Source organism: Pholcus phalangioides, unplaced genomic scaffold (genome assembly GCF_987345545.1).
Source record: "Pholcus phalangioides strain wild (caught in Gottingen) unplaced genomic scaffold, Ppha-v1.0 ptg000039l_1, whole genome shotgun sequence".
Taxonomy (NCBI): Eukaryota; Metazoa; Arthropoda; class Arachnida; order Araneae; family Pholcidae; genus Pholcus; species Pholcus phalangioides.
Genome location: NW_028301625.1, coordinates 16,274,844 through 16,297,370, shown reverse-complemented (window position 1 = coordinate 16,297,370; position 22,527 = coordinate 16,274,844). Strand labels below are relative to the sequence as shown.

Here is a 22,527-nt window from a genome sequence, read left to right as displayed (position 1 = left end):
AAGCAAGCTACATGAAGAAGGAGTGTTCATTCTAGTAAAGCAGTATTGTTAGGGAGATCTGGAGCCAGTGGTTTTACAGAAAATTAGTCACAAAAAATTGAAGCATAAATTTGTAGATTTGTTTTTTTTATATTAAAAACAAAAATATATCTCTTGAAAATAAGACCTAATGCATCTTTTGGAGCAACAATTAATATAAGACTGTGTTTTCTTTTCTTGGAAACAGTAGAAAAATGTGAAACTTTAATGAAAACAATTTTCATCAGTATACTCCTACAAGAGATTACTCAAAAATTTTTTACTCCAAAAAAAAGAACATTACATATGTACAATCTATAGAACTGTTCTTTCATTACCAGTCTTCACAAGTATTTTTAGTAACTGGTAACCCTTTCCTATTTTTCCAGCTTTTTTTTATTGCCTAATCTATTTCAGATCTTGTTTCGAACAAACCTGAAGGTTGGAAAAAAGATGCTCGATCGATACTGAACTAGCAGGCAAAGAATTTGAAAGTGCTATATACTCACAAAAATCTTGGCTCACACACAAAAGAACTGTATTTTTATTTTTTTTCAAATTTTGGCCATTATTTTCCACCATTTCGATGGAGTCAGTAGATTAGTGATTCTTGGGAGTAACATTGTCCCTCTGTAGGCTGAGATCAAATATCTGTACCTGTTTTTATTATTATTCTTGTTCTTTTTAGTATTTTAGCATTTTTGAATTTAGTGAAGAAGGAATATGCTTCAAAATATTTAAAGTGAGGGATTCAAGAAAAAGAGAAGCAAGTCACTTCAGTTCTTGAAAGTTTTGGTTAGATTAAAAAAGCAAACAAAAAACCCAATGGTTTTGGTTACATAGCTGAAGCTTTTATTTTTGATGAATCAGGATATTTTTGGATACATTTCCTTCCATGATGCCTAAAAAATTTGAGAAAAATAATTTAGGCACCATCCAGATTTTTAAAAATCTAAGTATGGTTTTTTTTTTTCTCAAGAAGAACAGCTCTGAATAATGTTTATTCACCTTTTCCAAGACTTCGTGAAGCTCTTTCTATATTGAAAGACACACTGCCATGAAATCAGAAAATTTTGTGTCTGCCTTAGACATATAGAAGATTTAAAGTGTCAATGCTTATTTTCCAGTCGCCATGGTGACTTAGCACCTGGGATTTATCAAGCCTTGTCTTTCTGTTTATAAATAATGCATTATTTTTTTAATTGAAAAAGTGAAAATAATTTAGGATCTATATTTTGAATATTATGAAATCTCTTGCTCTATATTTTTCTTCATTAACCATAAAACTGCAAATAGTTGAAAATATACCTCTCTGTATGCTCAAGAGAAAAATCATTTTTTTCCCATTAAATCACAAATCATCAGTGATTCAGCAGCCTACTAAGCTTATCATCTGATCATGTTAGAGGGAATTCAAGGGTTTAATTTACATTTTCAAGGGTTTAATTTACATTTTCAAGTGTTGCCTAAACAGAATATTGTATATTGCAATAAAAGTACTTTATCACTCTATTTTATAAGTGTACTATAAAAGTAATTTTAAATGCAATAAGAAATCTAAAAAGTAGAATTAAAAACTATAATTTTTTTTATCACAGGATAGCAACATTTAAAAAAATAACCTGCAAATGTTCACCAAATCTACCCTTTTCTTTTAATTTTGAATTTAACTTGTTATGATTGAATTTTCATCAAAATTCATTTATATTACCACAAACAATCTTCTTGTCACAGTTTCACGTACATCTCAAGGTTCAGATATTACTCAGAAATAGATGTGTGTGAACCATTATTACTCAATAGAAATGTCAATTTTATTAATCAAATACATAATTTAATATGCACCAAAAATGTATATTCAAACATAATATAGGATGTACATATATACAGTCGAATCCGAATATAACAAACTCCGAGAGACCAGAGAAATCACTTCGTTATAAAGGAATTTCAGGTTTTTTGCATTCTTCTATGTAAACTTTGGGGATTACTATAAAAATTGAGGGAGATTAGGAAAGTTTTCGTTAAAACAAGATTTTTTTTTTGCTATAACAGTATTTGTTAAAACGGGATTCGACTGTATATTTAAGTTAGATGTTTTCAACTTGTGGGAAAATTTTTTTCAATTTTTCCCATTTAGCCCAAAAAACCCTGATATTTGTGTTTTCTACCCGAACACACACTGAGATCCATATGTTCTTGACCTTTCAGCCCTGCAGCTTAAAATTAACTGCACAGTCAACCTCGAGACCCATGCATATCTTCAGTGAAACAAATTGCAGAATAAATGTGTTTATAACAGGACTAAGTGGATCCGTATTACCCATCTCAGAAGCCTATGCTACTCAAGTTCAGGTGACGACCCATAGGTTAAGAAACTTACTTTAATCCATCCACTGTATATTGCACCCTTTACACCAAAAAGCTGTTGTAATGTTTCAGTGAAAAGAAAGTGCTGATAAGATCATGCAGTAGAACTTGGTTAATTGGTTAATTAAAACTTTTTGATAGTCCCAATTTTTCCAATGCCTCTCGATTTTGCTATTTAGTTTTGTGCTGTAATTACCTGTATAATTTGATTTTTTCTAAGTTCAGGAATTATTATTTCAGTTCGGACATGTTTGAAGAAATCCTATAAAATATGCTAGAATTTGTCTCAACTAAATTGTTGAACAAAAATTGTTGACATATGCTACAACATACAAAGGATGCCACTTTTTAGTATTTTAGTGTTTTGCTTGAGAAGGTGTTAAATCTCATTATGTTCACTGAGAAACCTGTGTAGAAAATTCATGCTGTTTCTGAGGTCACAGATTCTTATATAGTTACTATTCTTAGATAAATCAAATTTATTTGTCAGACACTAGCTAAATGAATACTGTATCATTCCTCTGATGCCAGCTGAATGAATAATGAAGTATCATTAACAGGGAAGACACCATCACATGAATGTGTTAACCCTTTAAGCGGTTTTTAAAATTTTCCTGATCTGCATTATAACATTTGAAATTTTGAAACCTTCTCAAGTAGTCACCCATTTAAAAAAAAAAAAATTCCAATTGCGAGCTGATAATTGCTTTTTTCGCCATCTAGGAAATTTACTCCGCCCATCACTTTTATTTCTTTATTTCCCTCACTATGATACAAAAACACCTGCCATGATGTGGCTTTATAGGAAAAGAAATACTTTTTTTTTGGGAAAAAAGTCTTTTTGTATTTATACTGAGTGTATATTTCTCTCTCTTTTCTGGCTTCTTATCTAACCTTGAACATGAGCTGACTCTGCCTATTGGCAGTTGATTGGTCAGAGGTGGGAAGGAAATATTACAAAAACAGCTTCACTGCATTTAGAAGACGAAATATCTTGAGGTGACAGAAATAAAGCAGATCAAGTTTAACGAGATATCACGAGGTGCTGAAAGGGTTAGTTATCAACATAGCAATTGGTTGTTGTCATTTGCTGTATAAAGGATTGTGGACAAGAAATGCAAACCCTATAAATGTACCAAAGGAAGAGGGTATAATTTTTGCGCACTCTATGAGTGCTAACGTTGCCAAGCTGGTTGTTATTCACCATTATAAACCCCTTTTTCATCGTAATCTTGCCTTTGTAACCAAGCTTAAGTTGTGTTTTGTGATCAACTTACTATATTGAGGGATTGGATAGTTTCGGTTTTGAGAATTTTCGATTTTTTTAAAATACCACTTATGCTTTGAATTAACCTCTTTACAATTAGGGACGTAATATTGCTCTTAAATGCCGGTGGAATGAATTCAATTCATCTGACTTTCTTCAACCTCTTTTTTCCTGATCACAAAGGTTTATTGTAACCATATGAAATAGAGTTGTGTGTGTTCCCCCCCCCCCTTCTTCTCTCACCACCATTGTGATATTTCAACGAAATAGTGAGCAACTGATAATGATGGTGGTGGTTCTCCTCAGTTTTTTCCCCATCTCCTTCTCACGGCATTCCCCACACACGCACATTCATATAATGTATCTTTCTCAGAACTATAATATTTCTATTATATACTGCAGATAGAAGTGAGACAGAACAAGTAAAAAAACTACAAAACAAGTGTGTAGCTGAGGGCAAAAAAACATGGCACTGTACTAATACTCTCTTATACAATTATCTCTGTACTGTTCCTTCCTACCTTTATTTCTTTCTTACCCTTTCTTCTTTTTTAATGTGGAACAAGGCTACCACATTTATCACCTATACAGATCATCCAGATTTATCGCCAGCAGCTTGTATGTAAAGGGGTTAACCAAATTTGACTGTGCATGACTGCAGGGTGATGTTTCCAAATTTTATACTATCAAATGAATAATTTCTACCTTTTTAATGAACTTGTGTCTGAAAATAGCTTATTGAAAGATTCTTTACTGTTGAGGAAACATATGTTCTAGATTTTTATACCGAGGTGCACTTGGAAAGAAAATCATCTGGTCTCTACCAGGACTTTCATTCCAAGTGCACCTTGGCATAAAAATCCAGAAAATGTCAGTTTCCTTGATATATTGGTGAAGAAAAAGCTATCTATCTTTATTATCTTTACTGTTATTTCATCAACATTTTTACTGAAATTTTCTTTGCATTCAAAATTTCTTAAATTATTTAATATCAATACAACTTAAATTTTTAATTATATAAAATTATTATAAAATATATTTCCTTTTTTATGATTTGCAACTGATAGATTTATCTGAGAAATGTAAAATGGGAACATGAGAATGATTTTGCTGGTTCAAAAGAAAGACTTATCATTGAAACCATTGAAATGATGTACCAGTGGCATAAAGAGTAAGCATTTTGAACTTGCTATTTTTATGATTGAACCTATTTAATTTTTTTTCATTTATAGTATATGCTAGTCATATTTTTTTCATTCACTGGTGTTCAAAATTAGTAAAGCTCATTTTGTAATTTCTAGAAACAGTTTCACGGGAGACTGTATTCATATCCAGAAAACTTTGGTGGGCAAGAGCTATAATAGCCAATTAAGATTAAAATTTATCACTTTCAGTCATGTATTAAAGTACTGTTATATACAGTCACACAGCATTTGTTCCAAGGGTTGTGGTTTCCTGATAGGTTCTTGAGTAGAAATTTTTATGGGAGACTCATCGTTATCCGCTCCCTTACGCAAGAGAGCACATATGGCATGGTACAGAAAACATAAACCTTGGACCCTACTTCAATGAACCTGAGTTATATTCAGTGATGAGTCTAGATTCAGCCTAACATGATTCTCAACTTAATCAATCTGGAGAGAACCTTGAACCTGATACAATTCCTTGAATATGAGGGAAAGTAACAAATATTATAGCCAAGGTGCCATGGTATGGGCAAGCATCATCTAGATGGCTTCACATTATTCAATGTGTATAGCACATTGGAATGGTTGGAGGTATAGTGAGGAAATTTTAGAGCCTTATGTTCAGCTTTTCAATGCTGCCACTGGCTTTTAGTTCATTTTATGGACAACAATGCTTATCCATATAGAACTGAACTAGTAGATAAACATCTTCAAAGTGAGAATATTTAGGAGGGTTGGATAAACGAGCCAGATCTCTGTATACCTGATCCTGATCAAACATGTCCAAAATACATTTGGGAGGACAATCACAAATCGCTGCTCCTTTAACCATTCAGGAGCTATAAACTGCTTTGCTGCAGGAATGGGTGGGATCAAAGAGGCTGATCAACTCTCTCATCAACAATATAATGATTTGCTGTGCAACCTGTGTTATTTAAAGGTGACCATTCATTCTATTAGCCTCATTTTAGGTGTCGTCTCTAAAGGTAAGTTTTGGACATTCCTGCTCATGAGAGGTACTTCTGTGATTAGGTACTTTCATTTTTGTATGGTATACCAAATTGTTGTCTTAAAGTATGTCTACACATGCTTACTTACTTCGGCCATGGTTCAATAAATAAGTATGCAAGATTTTTTTTTTCTTCTTTTTTTTTCCATGCACAACCTAGTTGCAATCCTAGCAGCTACCACACAGCCTTTGCTATACAAAATCTGACTCACAACTTAAGTCTCTTTGATGTATCAACCATCCATGGGTCCTCCAAAGTTTCACAGTTGTCCAGTGTATGTTGCTTGGCACTCATTGAAATATTTTGTGACATCAGTATACATTGATATAAAATTTCAGAAAACCAATCAAAGACAAGGCATAGCATGCAGATGTATATGCGCCTTTATACTATGTTTCCATAAAAAATTTTATTAAATTCTGTCTTTTAAATTTTGAGAACTTCTCAAAAAATATATTTATTCTATTAATTTTGAACAGCACTGTAATTAGAATTTTTTTATAGCAGAAGTATCATGTTGTCTATTCAGAGGACTCTGAAGCATAAACAACATTCTCAATATTATTACAAAAATCCCAATATTCATGAACATCTTAGTAAAGATCATGTGATAATTGATGATATTTAATTTGTTATATAAGATAATGGCAATTTTTTATTAGGAAAATTTATTTCATCTTTTAACCTATCCCTTCCAAAAAAAACATGAAATGCATTTTTTGCACCAAAACATACAATAATTTCCGACAGGCCTCCCCTCCTGTCTTAAAAGATTGTGAAACTGGAGGAACAGTTCTTGTGATTCACATTTATACATTTCTGTATGTTTAAAAATGACTAGAAAAAAGTGAAAAAAATTTGATTCATGATGATTTTTTTTTTTCGCAATCAAAGAAAAATTAAATTAGAATTAACAATTGGAAGTTCAATGTTGTCATCTGTAAAAATGAATTGGAATTGGTCGAGTCCCCAAATATTAATGTACCGTTCTAGTGCATTCCCGGTTAATTTTTTGTTTACCAACAATTAATTGTCAGTGGACGGCAATAAAGAATGACAACAAAGAATGACAACATTTTTTTCCACTTGAAAACTTATTTAACAATATTAAGATAAAATTAAAATTTAGTTTTTAGTTTCTTCTTTTAACACAATGCAAATTTTAGAGTTTTTCAAGTTTTAAAGTTAAATATATCACAGAGTATCACATTAAAATTTCAACGGTCTCACAGGATCTGTCCAACTAGAATATCGCTCAAAGTCTATTGCACAGGAACCGTCACACCATGAAGCCAGCACCAGTTTCTTTCAGTTAGAGTCCATGATGAACTATACCTTCTCATGACCGGCCCAAGTAGGAAAATTGAAGGAATTCCAAAGCTTTATGAAGTTATCATGATCTGCAGAACCTCATCATACCTGAAATACTGACAAGAATATCCAGGAGGAAATTTTTACCTTCCAATCATTTCAATGGCCGTGAAGGAGTTACCACCCAAAGCCATTCTTACGGGTCTCAGACAATTCAGGAAGTGCCCAATCACTTAAAGCAACTAATCTCAGATCATGGCTAGAACAGGATACAAGAGCAAAAAGGAGTGAGTGTTTACAACACATACGCCGGTTGTAAAGGGAAATTCCCCATCATGGGAATTCACTAGAGCCAATCCGCTTTGGACTCACTGGTATTGAAATTAGCATAACATTTCGAACAGAGAAAAACTAGTTTACATACGCTTATGTAATTTTACAATACATGTATGTGTTACAATACATTATGTAATTTTATAATGCATGTATGTGTTACAATACATTATGTAATTTTATAATGCATGTATGTGTTACAATACATGTATGTAATTTTACAATACATTATGTAATTTTACAATTTTTTGACATTTGAAAGTTGGCATCAGCATAATTGTAAACATTGAAGACTTGGTAACACTGCTCAGCCGTGATCTGCAGCATTTGATCATGCAGATCAATGGCAAGGTAAGAGTTTGCATGTTAAAAAATTACTAGACGCAGGCAGGGGCCCTTTTGCCGGGGGTCTATGGATACGTTACAAATTGCATCTCATCAAAAGGACTGATTACTTGTGGACTTGCCACGGCATCTTTAAATTCCCTGACTCATTAAAAGGTGAAAAAATTTTCTGTTTAGAATTTTTTCATTGTTAGGAAACCTAATGAATTGTTTTTTTCATTGTCAGCGTGTTTTTGCCTGGTCACTCACAGCGACGTGTACAAAAACTCTTAATGCAACTAAAACATTTGAACTGTCACATATTTTCATACCTGAGTATGGGAGCTATGTCAGATTTGTGTTGGTTAAACTTTACAGTGTTCGTTCAGCATTTGACAGTAGGTGTTTAGTAGGTGGTGCCATCTATCCTCTAAATTACTATTGTATGGATTTGAAATTTAATGTATACATATTTGTGTTGTAGGTTTAGGATTTTTGCCAAAGGTGAAATTCAAGGATGGCATGGGGGCTCATGCCACCACCTAAGATAAAAAATTAATATTTTTAAATATTTCTGTAGGAAATTAAAATATTAGAAAAAATATTCTTATATCATCTGTTAATTTAAAATTATATTTGAGTGCTAGCAGCTCAAAATTTTTCGTGGAGGAAATCCTTAAGCACCTCCAATGTCTGATACTGTGTGCACACTCCCAATTTTTTCAATCGAAATGGTGACAAACGCATAGTGGCTAGATGGAAAAACTATGGATATTCAAGGTATAGAGATTTTTACAGATTGTGTTTTCCTCCAATGATCATGAAAATTTTTTTACAATTGGAATGGAGCATTCTAATTCAATTGTAAATTTATTTTTATGATCATTGGAGGAAAACAAAGGATACCTTTTTGATTTTTCAAAAAATGTGCTATCTCGTAGGAACGAAGCAAATGTATGCCATACAGATGTTGTCTTTGAATGCTGGTAGAAATCAGAAATTATGGTACTTTTGTAGCTATGTAACCCATAGGGAGGGACTCCAAAATTTGAAAAATAAATATACAGTTCCTCATTCAGGAACTACACTGCTCAAAACAATTAGGGGAGCACATGGTTTTAACAAAATTACGCAAAGATGTGTACCGATAAGTAACATAAAATGAATCATCCATAATTTAAAGCCTAGCAGGAAATGGAAGAAGAAAACTTCATATGCAAATCAAAGTTCATGACGTCAAAAACCAGAAAAAGGAGATAAGGGCAGAAATCGGGATGTTGCAGAAACGTCTGTTTTACTGCTGTAACTGTGAAATTCGATTGCGCAGTATTTTTTTTTGAGACAAGGTGACTTGAGGATGTCTCAATAACGTGATTTACCGGAATCCATGGCATGGCGTGTTATAGGCAGACTGAATCCGGGCAAACACAACGTAGTATCGCGGACGCTGTTGGAGTCGCCAGAAGTGTTGTTGCAATGCTGTGGAATCGATTCCAAGAAACAGGAAATGTTAGATGTTGACCAGGGCAAGGTCGATACGCTACAGCAACTGATGACCGGTATATACGGTTAACAGCCCGTCGAAACAGAACAGAGAATGCTACGCAGCTGCAAAGACAGTTGCTCCTGGCAGCAGGACGAAGGGTGTCCAGCCAAACAGTACGTAATCGGCTTCATGAGGGAGGGCTCTATGCGTGTAGGCCAATGGTCTGCATTCCGTTGACCCCACGCCACCGTGCGGCCCGAAGAAGATGGGCTGCTGAACATCGAGATTGGGAGCAACATGATTGGAGCCAAGTGCTGTTTACAGACGATTCAGTCTGGAGTGTGACACCCAACGTGTTCTGGTATGGAGGGACAGGGGCACTCGAAATAACCCCGCATTCGTTCGTGAAAGGTCACAATACAGACGAGCTGGTTGGATGGTATGGGGTGGAATCAGCATAGGCGGACGTACGGACCTGCATATCATTCGGAATGGCACTTTGACGGCCCGAAGGTATGCAGACGAGATACTGCAAACTCATGTCATCCCTTACGCTGGAGCCATTGGAGATTCCTGGCATTTCCAGGATGATAATTGATAGAATTCAGCAATAATCACTCCTACAAAAGTTTTGCAAAAAAATTCATGAATCATCAGTTTCTCACTCCTGATTTGTAACATAAACTGCAGCACTTCCTGAACATATAACACTGCACACTTGTCTCATGGGCACCATGTTTGGTATCACTTCTATAATGAAAAAGTGGCAAAGCTCATCTGGTCAAACAAGCAAACGTCAAGAAGTCACCAAATTTTCTTGTGTTTATGTGGTAGACATCTTTTCACACAATTTCAAATGCCTGGAATACACATGCTATGAAAAAATAATGCTCAGTTGCTGCTAGGTAGCATGCTCGTTTACAGCATGCTTGCATGTATGTGCCACACTCCATACTTTGAGTAACACAAAATAAGGGTTTTTTTTGGAGAAGCTATGTGTTGGCCCTCAAAATTTTCAAAAAAATAGAGAAACATAGCATTGTTGAGATTGAATATTAAGCTATTTTTCGACCTTAGCAATAGAGCAGTTTTTATTGTATTTTCACCATTTGTTTAACCGAACTTGAACAATCAGTTCGTAATATTTCTTAAATGGTGAAGATGTTGGAACCTGAGGACTGGCTGATAGAAACAGATCATTCATAAAGCTGAGTGTCACATATTACAGTGGAATCCCTCAATAATTGACACACTGGAGCTGAAGTTTTGTCTGCTAACAAAGGATGGCATTTAATATGTAGCAAAATAAATTGAAGCCTGGGGAAGAGGGCTTACATTTGAAGTTCTGCTGTGTTTTGTTGATTGTAATGTCACAGTATTTTGCTATAGCTCGAGTAAATGAATGTATTCTATTGATCCACAATAAATAGGGCTTTTTTAGACTGATGATCTATTGTCTCTAAAACGATTCGAATCATTCACGTTCAGCATCATAATTAGGTGTCAAAATTTTTATTTTCATTTTAATAGTCTTGTCTTTAGCAGTCCAGAGGTTTTTTCCGCACTTTGTTGTTACAGTCCATACTTCATAATGCCTATCCCACAATGAAGGCCCTGAATATTTGTCCCTTCATGTTTTCTGTATAACTTATGAGTTCTGCTGTGAAGCGGAATTCACAGGGGGCTCCTTTAATTGTAAGGGGCTATCATAGCTATGAAGTACCGTTGTTTTCTGATGCGATCTTATGTTGAGTCCACGTCGACATAGGACCGCACAGGGTTAGTATTTTTGTTGTTCATTTTTTTTTTTTGGCCCTTACTTTTTTTATTTTTGTAAAGTGGTGAACACATCTTCCATAAACACTTATTATTCTTATACAAAATAATAAATTTAAGTTTTTCATCCCCTATCGAGCCATTGTTATCAAACGCATGACCTATCAGTTACAAAGCAGTCATAAAACATATTTTTGTAGGAAACAAATATTTTTGTGAAAAAAATTTAAATATGAAAGAAAACGTGTTTGTGCATGCCTTCTTAATCAATTTTCTGTTAACTTATCCCTGGTCCCTTCATGGTTAACCCACCATGAAAACATATTGTAATTTTTTTGAAACAGGTGTAAATTGGTGCTTTTAAAATTTTTTCAATGTTTTCATCAACACCGCAAGTTAATTAATTTAATTATGATTTTTAATTAGCTAAAATGATTAATTAAGGGTAAAATATACAGTTTGCCTTGATTTTACTGATATCTATAAACAGATAAAATCTTGCTTAGTTTTACCTTTTTTTTTGTTTACAAGTTGAATAGTTTCAACTTTTAATTTTATTTCCAATCCAATTAATTTGGTGCACTTTTACAAATCAATGAATTTGTAAAAATTCACCAGCTCTCAAAAAATGACACAGACGAGGAATCTAACTCTTTCTAGATAAAAAAAGTATTGTGCTCGTGTACAGCTGTATTTTGTACTTTCTAAAATATGAAAAAAAATTGTGAAAAGAAATGCGTATAATGGGATTTTTGCCATATAATTTTGCATATATATTCAAATATACATGAGAGTATAGAGTGTTATAAAATGCTTTTTGAAAGGTAGTTACTCAAAATTTCTCTGGAAGTGATTCTTGTGCTACCCCCAAACTCTGTACCCCTCCTGCATATGCCACATCCCATGAGTTCACTGAATATAACCTGAACCGTCAACTGGATATTTCCATTTTTTACTATACCATACTAGAAATTCCTTTCTTTTAGAAGAGTGTGAGGTCTTCTGTGCCGTAGAAAGCTGAAATGGAGACCAATGCATTGCATTGGACGAGATAAATTTTATGGTCTTCTGCAATAATTGAAGCATATACAGGATGTTGTTTTGAAGTGGCAACAAACTCAGTCAAAGGGGTGATATTAGGCATCGAGAGGAACAAACATTGACATCAAACATGGTATTCCAAACCACGTTTAGTCGGTGAAAATCACAAAAATACTTATGAAAGATGTAATGTTGAGTGGAAAAAAAAGTTGCGGCCACAAAGGTCATTGCTCAGCTGACAGCAATGGAGTAACAATATTTGGATGTGCTCAAAGATGTCGGATGTGCTGGTCTGCTGCAGTGACAACAATTTGTGCTACAAGATCCTGCAGTGTCTCCATAGGCATCTGATACATGAGTGATTTAAGGTGTCCTTTAAAGAGGAAGTCCAAGAGATGGAAGTCTGGGGAGCGTGGAGGTCAAGCAACAGGTCCATCTCGTCCAATCCTCTTCCAGAGATATATAGAATTTTTTTTTTATTTTTCGGATTTTCACTTTCTAAACATGGTTTACGATACCATGTTCGATGGCAATTTTTGTTCCCCTTGATGGCTAATATCGCCCCTCTGAGTTTGTTGCCACTTCAAGCCAACACCTTGCATATTGTAATTGTATATCCTATGCAAATATTGATAAGACAAAATTCTTGTTTTTACATGTGTTTGATATCTGAACCTAGCCGTGGAAAGGGTAAAGGTTATTTTAAAAATCAAATAATAATTGTGAAAGTTGGGATTTTAAATTTTTGAATTACAAAATAATAGGTTTCACAAATATCATGAATCACTAAAAAAAATGCTTTATGAAAGTAAAATTTAAATGCTAAACCAGTGAACATAATCATAGAATCTACAGTCTTCAAGTTTTATCTGTATTATTCAATGTAATTATACTCATTCCAATGATTGATTATAATTTTTTAATGTTTTTATTCCCTTTTATAGCACATTTTGTCCTGAGATTCATAATTCCTTGGAAAATCCTCATAATCTAGGTTTGTTGTTTCGAAGATATGAACATAAATTACATGTTTATGTCACTTTCTGCAAAAATAAGCCAAAGTTGGAACAAATACTGTCACAGCAGCCATCTTCATATTATGAGGTAAAATATAAAAAAATATATTTGCATATTTTATTAGAAATGTCTCTTCACCTGCATATTATTGCTTTAATAAACAATCCTATGTATCTCATGTTTTATCGTTATTAACTCGATAATATAATTATTATCTTATATACATGTATTTCATTTGATCGATTCATTATCTCATTCAGTGTAATTTATAAAAATATGAATTACAGTGGAACCTGTCTGAGACTTCCCTTTATGAAATGGAAACTGGTCTAACAAAATCAGGCGATAACCCTCTCAATGATGAGTATGTTCTCATTTATGGGAAACCTCTGTGAGACAAAAACTACTTAACATGGAACACAGAGTCATATTTATATTGTTTTTATTTAAAAAAAACTTGTTATGATGAAAAGAATTTTTTTGTATGAGTGTGAGTGTGTTGTCTCATTAGTGAGAGGATGTTGAATCATGTTTATCAAATTTTTATTGCAAAATATAATCCCACTTCATCAAACACAAATACAAATGCCATTACAGGCAAATTGCCCAACAAGGTGACTGAAAAAAGATGGCTGTAAAAAATATGGATGACATTTCCACTTCGTTGGGCATTTTGCCTGTTGTGGCATTGTATTTGTATATCAAAAATACAGCAACACAATATAAGAGCAATTATCATGAAAAAATTAATAATTATAAAATATAATACACTGCCCAAAAACAAATCATGGTTGTTTTATTTAAGTATGGAAAGCTTCTCAATTTATCCCACCAACTTTATTGTATTTCTTTTTAAATGTCAATTGTGTTAGCATTCACTACTTTTGGATGAAATCTCTATTCCATTTATTAACTACCCTGTTATGGGAAAAACTTCCTGCAGCACCACAACTTAGAATTGTCCCGTACTAAACAATACTGGTGTCCTTGTTAAAACAGTTGGTTTAGGGTGAATTAATAACGGATAATAATCCTGTACAATATGGAATGTCAAGAGACTGAAATAATATTCTGTTTTAGACAGATTTCCATTAAAAAGATGCAAATAAAAGCACTAATTATTGAACAGACTATATTTTGGTAACATTTAAGACAGGTTTCTGTCTTACACAATGTTCTTCTTAGACAGGTTTCACTGGATAAAAAAAAGTGTGTGCTTATATGTATATAAAGGGTGAAATGCAGTTTTCAAAAATATGAAGTTGTTATAAAGGTATATGAAATTATTCTTTATTGCAGGATCTTAGCAGCAAATTTTTAGATCACACCAATTTTAGATTGCCTGAACTTCTTTCAAAACCAATGGAACAACTAGTTGCATATCAACAGTCATTGAAGGTAAATGGATGATACAGGAAGACCTCCAAACAACGGCCACTAATGGGAGCATGAAAATGTGGCCATTGTTGGGAGGTTACTTTTGTTGAGATGTTCAATATTTCTAAAAATGTTTTTGATTGCTTGAGAAACTATACCATGTAGATTATACCAAACGTGAAACAAATGTGAGAAGTAATAATTAATTTTGACCATAACATACCAATATTACCACCCAAGGTAGCTATAACATATAGCATGATATATGTAGAGCAAATAAAAATATTGCATACCATAGCCCAATTGCTGAGAGTCCACACAATGAAAAATATTGAACCAAAAAATAGAAAATTGCAAAAATTTAGAAATGATGAAATGAATATTGAAGGCCTGTGCTTGGTTTGTCATTGGGGGAGCACCCCATCACTAGCCGGAAGCAGAACTTTTTTGATAGTACCTATTCTAAGCTTAAAAATGTACTCTATCCCCCTTACGTTTCGCCATGATTACACCAGAAGTCCAGTAACATATGCAGGGCCGCAACTAGATGGCTACCGGGTGGGACGGTTTAGAGAGTCGGCGTAATATCCGGAAAATAACTGTTTCCTTGATATCTCTGGCTGAGAAAGAAGCCATCTATATCTCTCTAAACCGTCCCACCCGTTGGCCATTTCCTGAAGTTAAGAGAGGCTACTAATGCCTCTACTTCAGCGCCTCACGACACAGTGCGTGAAATTAGGAAGGCAGAGTCATGTGTCTCCAGTGGTGTAGATGGTAGCATGCTTGCCCAGTATGCAAGAGGGCCTGGGTTCAAGTCCTGGCGGAGACGTGATGACTTTTCTTTCCGAGCTCGCCTCGGCGTAATATCCGGAAAATAACTGTTTCCTTGATATCTCTGGCTGAGAAAGAAGCCATCTATATCTCTCTCTTATATACCCAGTTCCCTAACCATAGAATCCTTGATAATTACACCCCTATCACCATCACCATCTAATGCATCTTCAACCACCAATTCCCCCTCTAAACTGTCATTGTTCGTGGAGATTACTTCTTTGTCGACAAGTGGCTCTATTTTATCTGGACTCTCCAAAACCCTAACTCTCTCCCATGACACTTCGACCTCGAGCTCCAACCCTGCTCTCTCGAAACAACCTTTGCACTTGAAACTATCAGCTATTATTTCTTAACTCCAGGGCAACCTCTACACATCAGTAATTGAACTCGAGGCATACTAATGCTAAAGCTAGGTAAGAAGCAAAATAAAACAACACTTATAAAAATAAGAGAAAGGGGATCATTAACAAAAAATTAGAATAACCTAAGATACATTTCAATTCCAATCTGTGAGAAAATTAAAAGAAAATATTAACTAAAATAATGCCTAACACTATTACAAAAGAGAGAAGAAAAACAACTTTTTGAAGTATGCCTCGAAAAAAGGTATCAAAAGATATTATATTATAAACTAATCTACAAATATAATAGTATTAGACCTAAAAGAAATAAATACCAATTGCACACCAGAAAAATAATACTATTCTGTTTGCCACACTACACTAAAAAAAAAACCAAAAGAGAAAATACATAAAAAATTGTTTATCAAAAAGAAGGGAAAAACAACAAAATGGCCAAAACACAGAACCAGATTTTCCCAACTAGTGCGAGCAAATAGGCAACCCTTAGATTATCAGCTGCAAAACCTATCACAGTTTATATAAAAGCGAAAGAGCGGGAAAGAAATTATATTGATCTGAAAATATGCAAATAAAAATTAAAATAATAATGATAAATGCTTTTTTTTTAAAAATCCAAGATAACTGTCCTTTTTGCAGGAGCAAGGAAATTCTACAAAATAAAATCTTTTGGCAAATACTACCTAACACTAAAAAACACTTAACACTAATTGACAAATACAGTGCGAACACTGAGGAATTAAATTTGAAAAGCAAACAAAATCGATGGAAACACAGAAAAATTGAGAAAAAAAAACCCCTGCAAAATTGCACACTGACGGCACGTTAGGCTTGACCGCCAACTCTTAAACAACACAGTCCCACTATCTAATGCAGCCAGTTGTTGGCAAACGCAGTAAGATAAGAAGCATCTTATCACAGTAATGTCCACAACGAGAATTGAATAAATGATGTTTTGATTTCTTCTTGAACATAGAATACTATTTATGAATGTCAAGGATTGTGGTAGGCTATTCCAAATTCTGGATCCAAGAGAATTTACATTTTTTGTAGAAAATGTTACTTCTGTTGTTGGCTGATATCAGATGAGTATAGGATTTCTGGTGATGTGACTTGAGCCTTGGGGTTATGATTACTTGTGTGGCGATGGAATTTAATTGTTTTGAACATGAGAATGAAAACAAAAGAATATATAGAAGTGAGACTGGTAGTATATTATAACGAAAAAAGGATTAGTTTATAGAAATTGTTGTGTTATCATACAGTGATTCAGGAAAGATGTGAAAAACTTTAAGAGAGGTGATAGTACACACCAATGCAAACAATTTTCATCAAAGAATGCATGGTCTAACACAAAATGCAAACGCGCTAGCACATTTCGAAACTGCCACTCCGAAAACGTTAAAACGCTATTCCTGTTGAAATTCATTGAGAGAAACAGAACACTGTGCATGCAAATGTAACCTGGGGAAGAAGAAGAAACCATGTGCAAATCGCAAATCTGAACCACAGTGAATAAAAGGCGTAGATGCTATCCAGTACGTTACAACTGTTAGAATGGTTGCACGCTGCATAATGGTATGAACCTGCTGCAGATGGAGAAATGCCACCCCATTTTAAATAAGTGCTAATTAATTAATATTTGTAGTAATAGTTCACCTTAACTATTAAGTCTCGTTTGGGGTCGACCGGAAGTCATTGGATGTGGTGCTGTATCATTGTGGGGATCCGTCTGCCTCATCACCATTCTGGTAAAATAACATGGTGTCGCCACTGTTCTCCCGCCATCTCATGACACCATGATAATTGTTGTGCAAATGGGGGAAGAGATCTGTGCTGATTGGTTGCCTCAACAACAGCCAACCCTACGTATGGTGACAGCAAGATCACTTCTGGGCATTACACTTTATCTTGAATCTCAGTAACTTGCTTCATTGGTCGTATGCCGACTTCACCTGGGGAGTATGGTCCTCCATCATCGGTGTACCTGAATTCAACTCTGGCTGCTATATCATCTTCTAAGGTTCTCAGAAGTAAAGGAACTCTGTGGCGTAGTTCAAGGGTGATCAATGAACACTTTGAAGGACTGATTCTCCATGGATTGAAGATCCGGACTGTCACGTTGACAGAGCGAGGCTTATGGTTAGAGCACCGAAGTTCAGGCAAAATACCATAAATGTTTTTTTTTGCCTATTTTCAGACTTTTTTGGTAAAAATACCCATTGGCAGAGATACAGGGGCTGGGCCGCCCCTCATCTGTGTATATGTTACCCGCAAAGTATGAAATCCATGACATACCGGTTTTATTCTATACTTTGCCTAGGTATTCTATAGAATGACTAAACACAATCCAGGCAAGGTATGAAATATCTTCTTCCAAGAAAACATCCACTGACAAAATTTTCATTATATAAATAAAACAATTATAAAATATTACAATTTCATCCAATTGAAATTTCACAGAATTTTCGTCATTTTTTCCCAGAAACGTTTCCCTTTGGCTCTCGTGAAAAATGATCTGTTTAGGGACGGTATAAAATATTACAATTTCATTGAATTAAAATTTCACAGAATTTTCGCCATTTTTTTCCCGGAAACGTATCCCTTTCGCTCTCGTGAAAAATTATCTTTTGAGGGACGGTATAAAATATTACAATTTCAGTAGGCAACTATTTCTGGGGTCTTTTTCACGTTTTTGTTGATAGTTACATCAGTATGAAATTAACTCAGAACTAGAACATTTTTAATCTTTTTTCTCTGATAAGATGTCAGCGTGATATCTGTTCCAGTTTTGAATACTATCGACGAGTATCGATCCTGTGTTCCTGTTTTTGCAGTTGGAGGTACCTCACGACGATCTTTTTGAAGGGTCCCAACCAAGCTTGTCGATTTCAAAAATGCACATAATCTCAGTGATGTAAAATAACCATCTGTTGTTTTGTTTCGAAGTTCTCCTAGATAAGGTTCAACTAATTGAATTACATGTTCATAGACAAGTTGATTTGCTGGTCTGGTGTTATCTGCCCCAGTGTAATCCAAACATATTTTCTATCCATTCAGAATATATTTGGAATCAACGCAGGCAAGAAGCCAGAATTTTATCCCATATTTATCTGACTTACTTGGGATATACTGTGTAAATGGACATCTTGCTTTTGAGGGTAGAAGTTGTTCGTCCACAGTTACATTGGGCTCTGGTTTGTAGCAAGTCGCACTGTATTCTATGAATGAATTCCATAGTGAACATGTGCAAGAGCAAATTGGTCAGTTTTTAATATTTCACACCTTTCAGATTTCAGATCGAATCGCATGAATTTCAAAATTTCTTTGAATCGATCTCTTGTCATTGTTTGGGGAAAAAATAGGGGACCCCAAATCGACAACCACAATGAATTCAGTAGGAAGTTTTTTGCACCTCTTGCATATACATAATGGTATATGCAATGTATATAGCATATACATTGATATCGTTGCATCCAGTTCAAGCAATGAAACTGACAAAGAAGTTTCATTTAGACGACGACTGATGCTTCAGCTTCTGTATATGTGGAATCATTTTGTCGCAGAAAATAAGGCGTCACGAACACTTCATTTATGTTTTTTGGACGCATAAAATGTGGCGCCTTGATTTTCTCTCAATATATTTTGCGATCCTCGACATCCTAAAGTTGAGGAAGGTTCTATGATTTTTCATATTCTCCCATCTGCTGCAGTTTCTTTGGCTTCAACGAGTTATAATGAGTCGCACCACGGTCATTTTCTGCACACAAGAGCTAATTAGACCGGGACCTACAATTTATTGCCGATTCTGAATGGCAAGCTGGTTTTTATGCTCATCGAGAGGTTGATGCACTAACTTCTCAATGGGGGACTTCCTGCGGTAGCAATTTTTTCTGCGGTCAAGTCGCCGTGTCTGTTGTACCCCTGTGTCAGGAAAGTTTTCTGACAAAGACGAACCGGGTATCAAACTCGCGACACCTCTAAACGACCTTTGGTACTTTAGGCGAGTATCTTATCGACCTGGGCTACTGAGAAATAATTTTATATTGATTTAAGTCTTCGTCATCAGAACCGCTACTTTCTTCTCTACAGTTCGACATAGGGTAGATCTATGCTCTTCTGCACTTTCATCATCACTGCTTCCAGAGTTTCTCTCATCTAATCTTTGCATCTCCTGGAGTATTTCTTCAGTAAATATACGTTTTCTCGTCATTCTAAACTAACGGTTTGAAAAGATCACATGCACTCAAATTTTCTACGTCCCAGAATAAACAATTTAACTGATAATATGGCAAGAATGCTTGACAAAAACCAAAAATGACACACCTGCTGACGACACTTGCAGATAAGAATGCGAGGAAAAGAAAGGTCAAATGCAAAAAAAGACTTTCAGAACGATTATAACCTACTTAGAAATAAATTGTGACGACGATAGTAGTATTTACCGCATAATGTGCTAGAATATAAGGAAGGGTGACTATGACCCCCTTCGGTCTTTCTAGGTATATCCGCTCGTAGCTTCGTTGTTAAAAAAGATAATGAAAGAAAGCTTTGGTATACAATAAGAATTCAGGAAAAGTCCAGAAATTCCAGGTGGTTTGGTTTATTCTTAGCAGAGATATGTAAGCTTAAACAGCGTGCAGGGTCATAAAGACCCCTGTTCCGTCTTTCTACTGTTAATATTTCATCATTGATAAATGGAACTTGCAAATGCGGATTATGCGATATCATTTTGTCTTGAAGTAACCGAGATTAAGTAACCATAAATCCACAGATTTATGAACAAAAAATATAATGTATAAATCGCCCGTTAACTCATCTATTCAAGTGAAAGTGACCGTGGTATGTCGGCCACGGAAAACAAATTGGTATACGTAGGTTTACCATATTTTATCAGTGGAAATACGGGAGATAGAGATCCTAAGTAAAGAATTACTTATTGTTAGGCCGACCATATCTGCTCGAGAAAAATACATGAAATTGGAATTCGAAATACGGGAAAATGCGGGACAATGTCAATTATCGCTAAATGATGTCAAAAGTAAGTGAAGTCGTTAACTCGTGCTAAAATCACAGAAAATTCGCCAATCGCAATAACGTGGCACTTCAAATAGCAGTGAATTTTAAAAAAACATGACAAATGTGTGAGATGAATATTCTTGTTTGTAGTCTCTTAATGAGGCTTATTGAATTATTGAATCATGTGATATTTCCCTTTTTCTGGAAGGACATACATCGTAACCAATATGGCGACTTCCTGCGCAACTCATGAAAGGCATAAATCAAAATTAAAGAAACGTAGAAATATGAATTGTTTTTTTTTTTCTTTTTGATGGGTGCTAGATATTTCGAAAATTTTCTTGAAGCTCAAGTTATCGATTTGTGTGCTTTTGCTTCAAAAAATGTTTGATTAAAGCTGCGGAATTTTTTCAGTGTAATTTATGGGCCCATAATTAATTTCAAAACATCCTGAACTATATGATATTGGATATTATAAAACAATACGGAGATATTAACTCTCATTTTTGAGAAGATATAAATCAATGTTATCGCATGAATATCTAACTCAAAAGTAGGTTCGGCTAATTATTTTATATTTAATTTTCTGTGCTTCATATTTCTAAGCAAACTCAATTTTTCAAAAATCGAGAATTCAGTTCAGTTTTTAAAATTATTGATGAGGCGGAAAACCCTACTAAATTTCCACATTTTTACGGTAAATTCGGCAATTTTAACATTGATTTCTATGGGAAAAACATGCTGTGCTTGTCCTTCCAAGTGATACTGATGATCTTAGGCGTACGCAGAATTTTCTCGAGGGGGGTTTTGAGATTTTTTTACCTTCTGAGGGGGGGGTTCTACCTTTTTTCCTGTAAAATAACACTATAATCTTGGCTCGGAGGGGGGGGGGGCGAGTGGTTAGAACCCCGAAACCACCCTTTGAGTACTCCAATGCTGATAATGATTATGATGTCTATTCCAAAAGCCTTATTATCGTGATGTAATTTCTAAGCTGGAAAGATAATTTTAATCATTGATTTGAAGAATAAAAAGTCAAGTTGGCATCGTTGAAAATATTTGAAAACCCGGGACATTTCTGTAAAAAAGTGGGGACAGCAAAAAAACAGAAAAAAACCGAGACTGTCCCGCGAAATACGGGATGTATGGTCACCCTACTTATTGCTATTCTATCTGTCAAAAAATTGTCAAATGTTGAAAAATTGTTAATTATGATTAAAATCAATGGGAAAGAAATGCTGATGGGTATCTACGAAGAAGGACTACAATAAATTGCAGTAAATAAAAATGTATTTCACGAAATAAAAGTTATGTTATTGATATTTTTAAAAAAATGTCTTGTTTTTGTTATGTGAGAAAGAAACACGTCACAAATATGCGACATGAACGTTTATGTTTACAATCATAATTAATCGTACTGTGATTTGTAAGAAATTAAAACTATCTTCCTCCACTTTTTCAGTCAAGATTGAGCGAGTTTCAGTGAATCAAGTGAGTTTAGTCGAAAATACGGGACATTTTGAAAAACAAATTCTGGACAGTGAAAATAAAAGATAAATAGCAAAATATACTTAGCAAACGTTTTGTGGTGACCTTATGCATATGACACATATGGCACGCATTTCCTGGGACATTCCCGTATTTTCACTTTATTTCGGCTGTCCTGACTTTTTTGCAAGAATGCCGTGGTTTGTCGCGAATGTTCTACATTGTAGATTCTACAAAGCCTACTTTTAGATGCTTATAGTTTTGTACTTTATTAAAATCAACTATTGAAATTATTTTTTAACGCATAAAT

General features: G+C 34.6%; 1 protein-coding gene across 1 annotated transcript in view; it reads left to right on the top strand.

Moving 5' to 3' along the window:
• trio (trio Rho guanine nucleotide exchange factor) overlaps window positions 1-22,527 on the top strand; it is a 342,911-nt gene that overhangs the window by 298,247 nt on the left and 22,137 nt on the right. Inside the window, exons 44-46 of the mRNA XM_089254104.1 lie at window positions 4,723-4,826; window positions 13,068-13,227; window positions 14,440-14,538. Coding sequence (XP_089110230.1) covers window positions 4,723-4,826; window positions 13,068-13,227; window positions 14,440-14,538 — 363 coding nt within the window. The remainder of the gene's footprint in view (window positions 1-4,722; window positions 4,827-13,067; window positions 13,228-14,439; window positions 14,539-22,527) is intronic.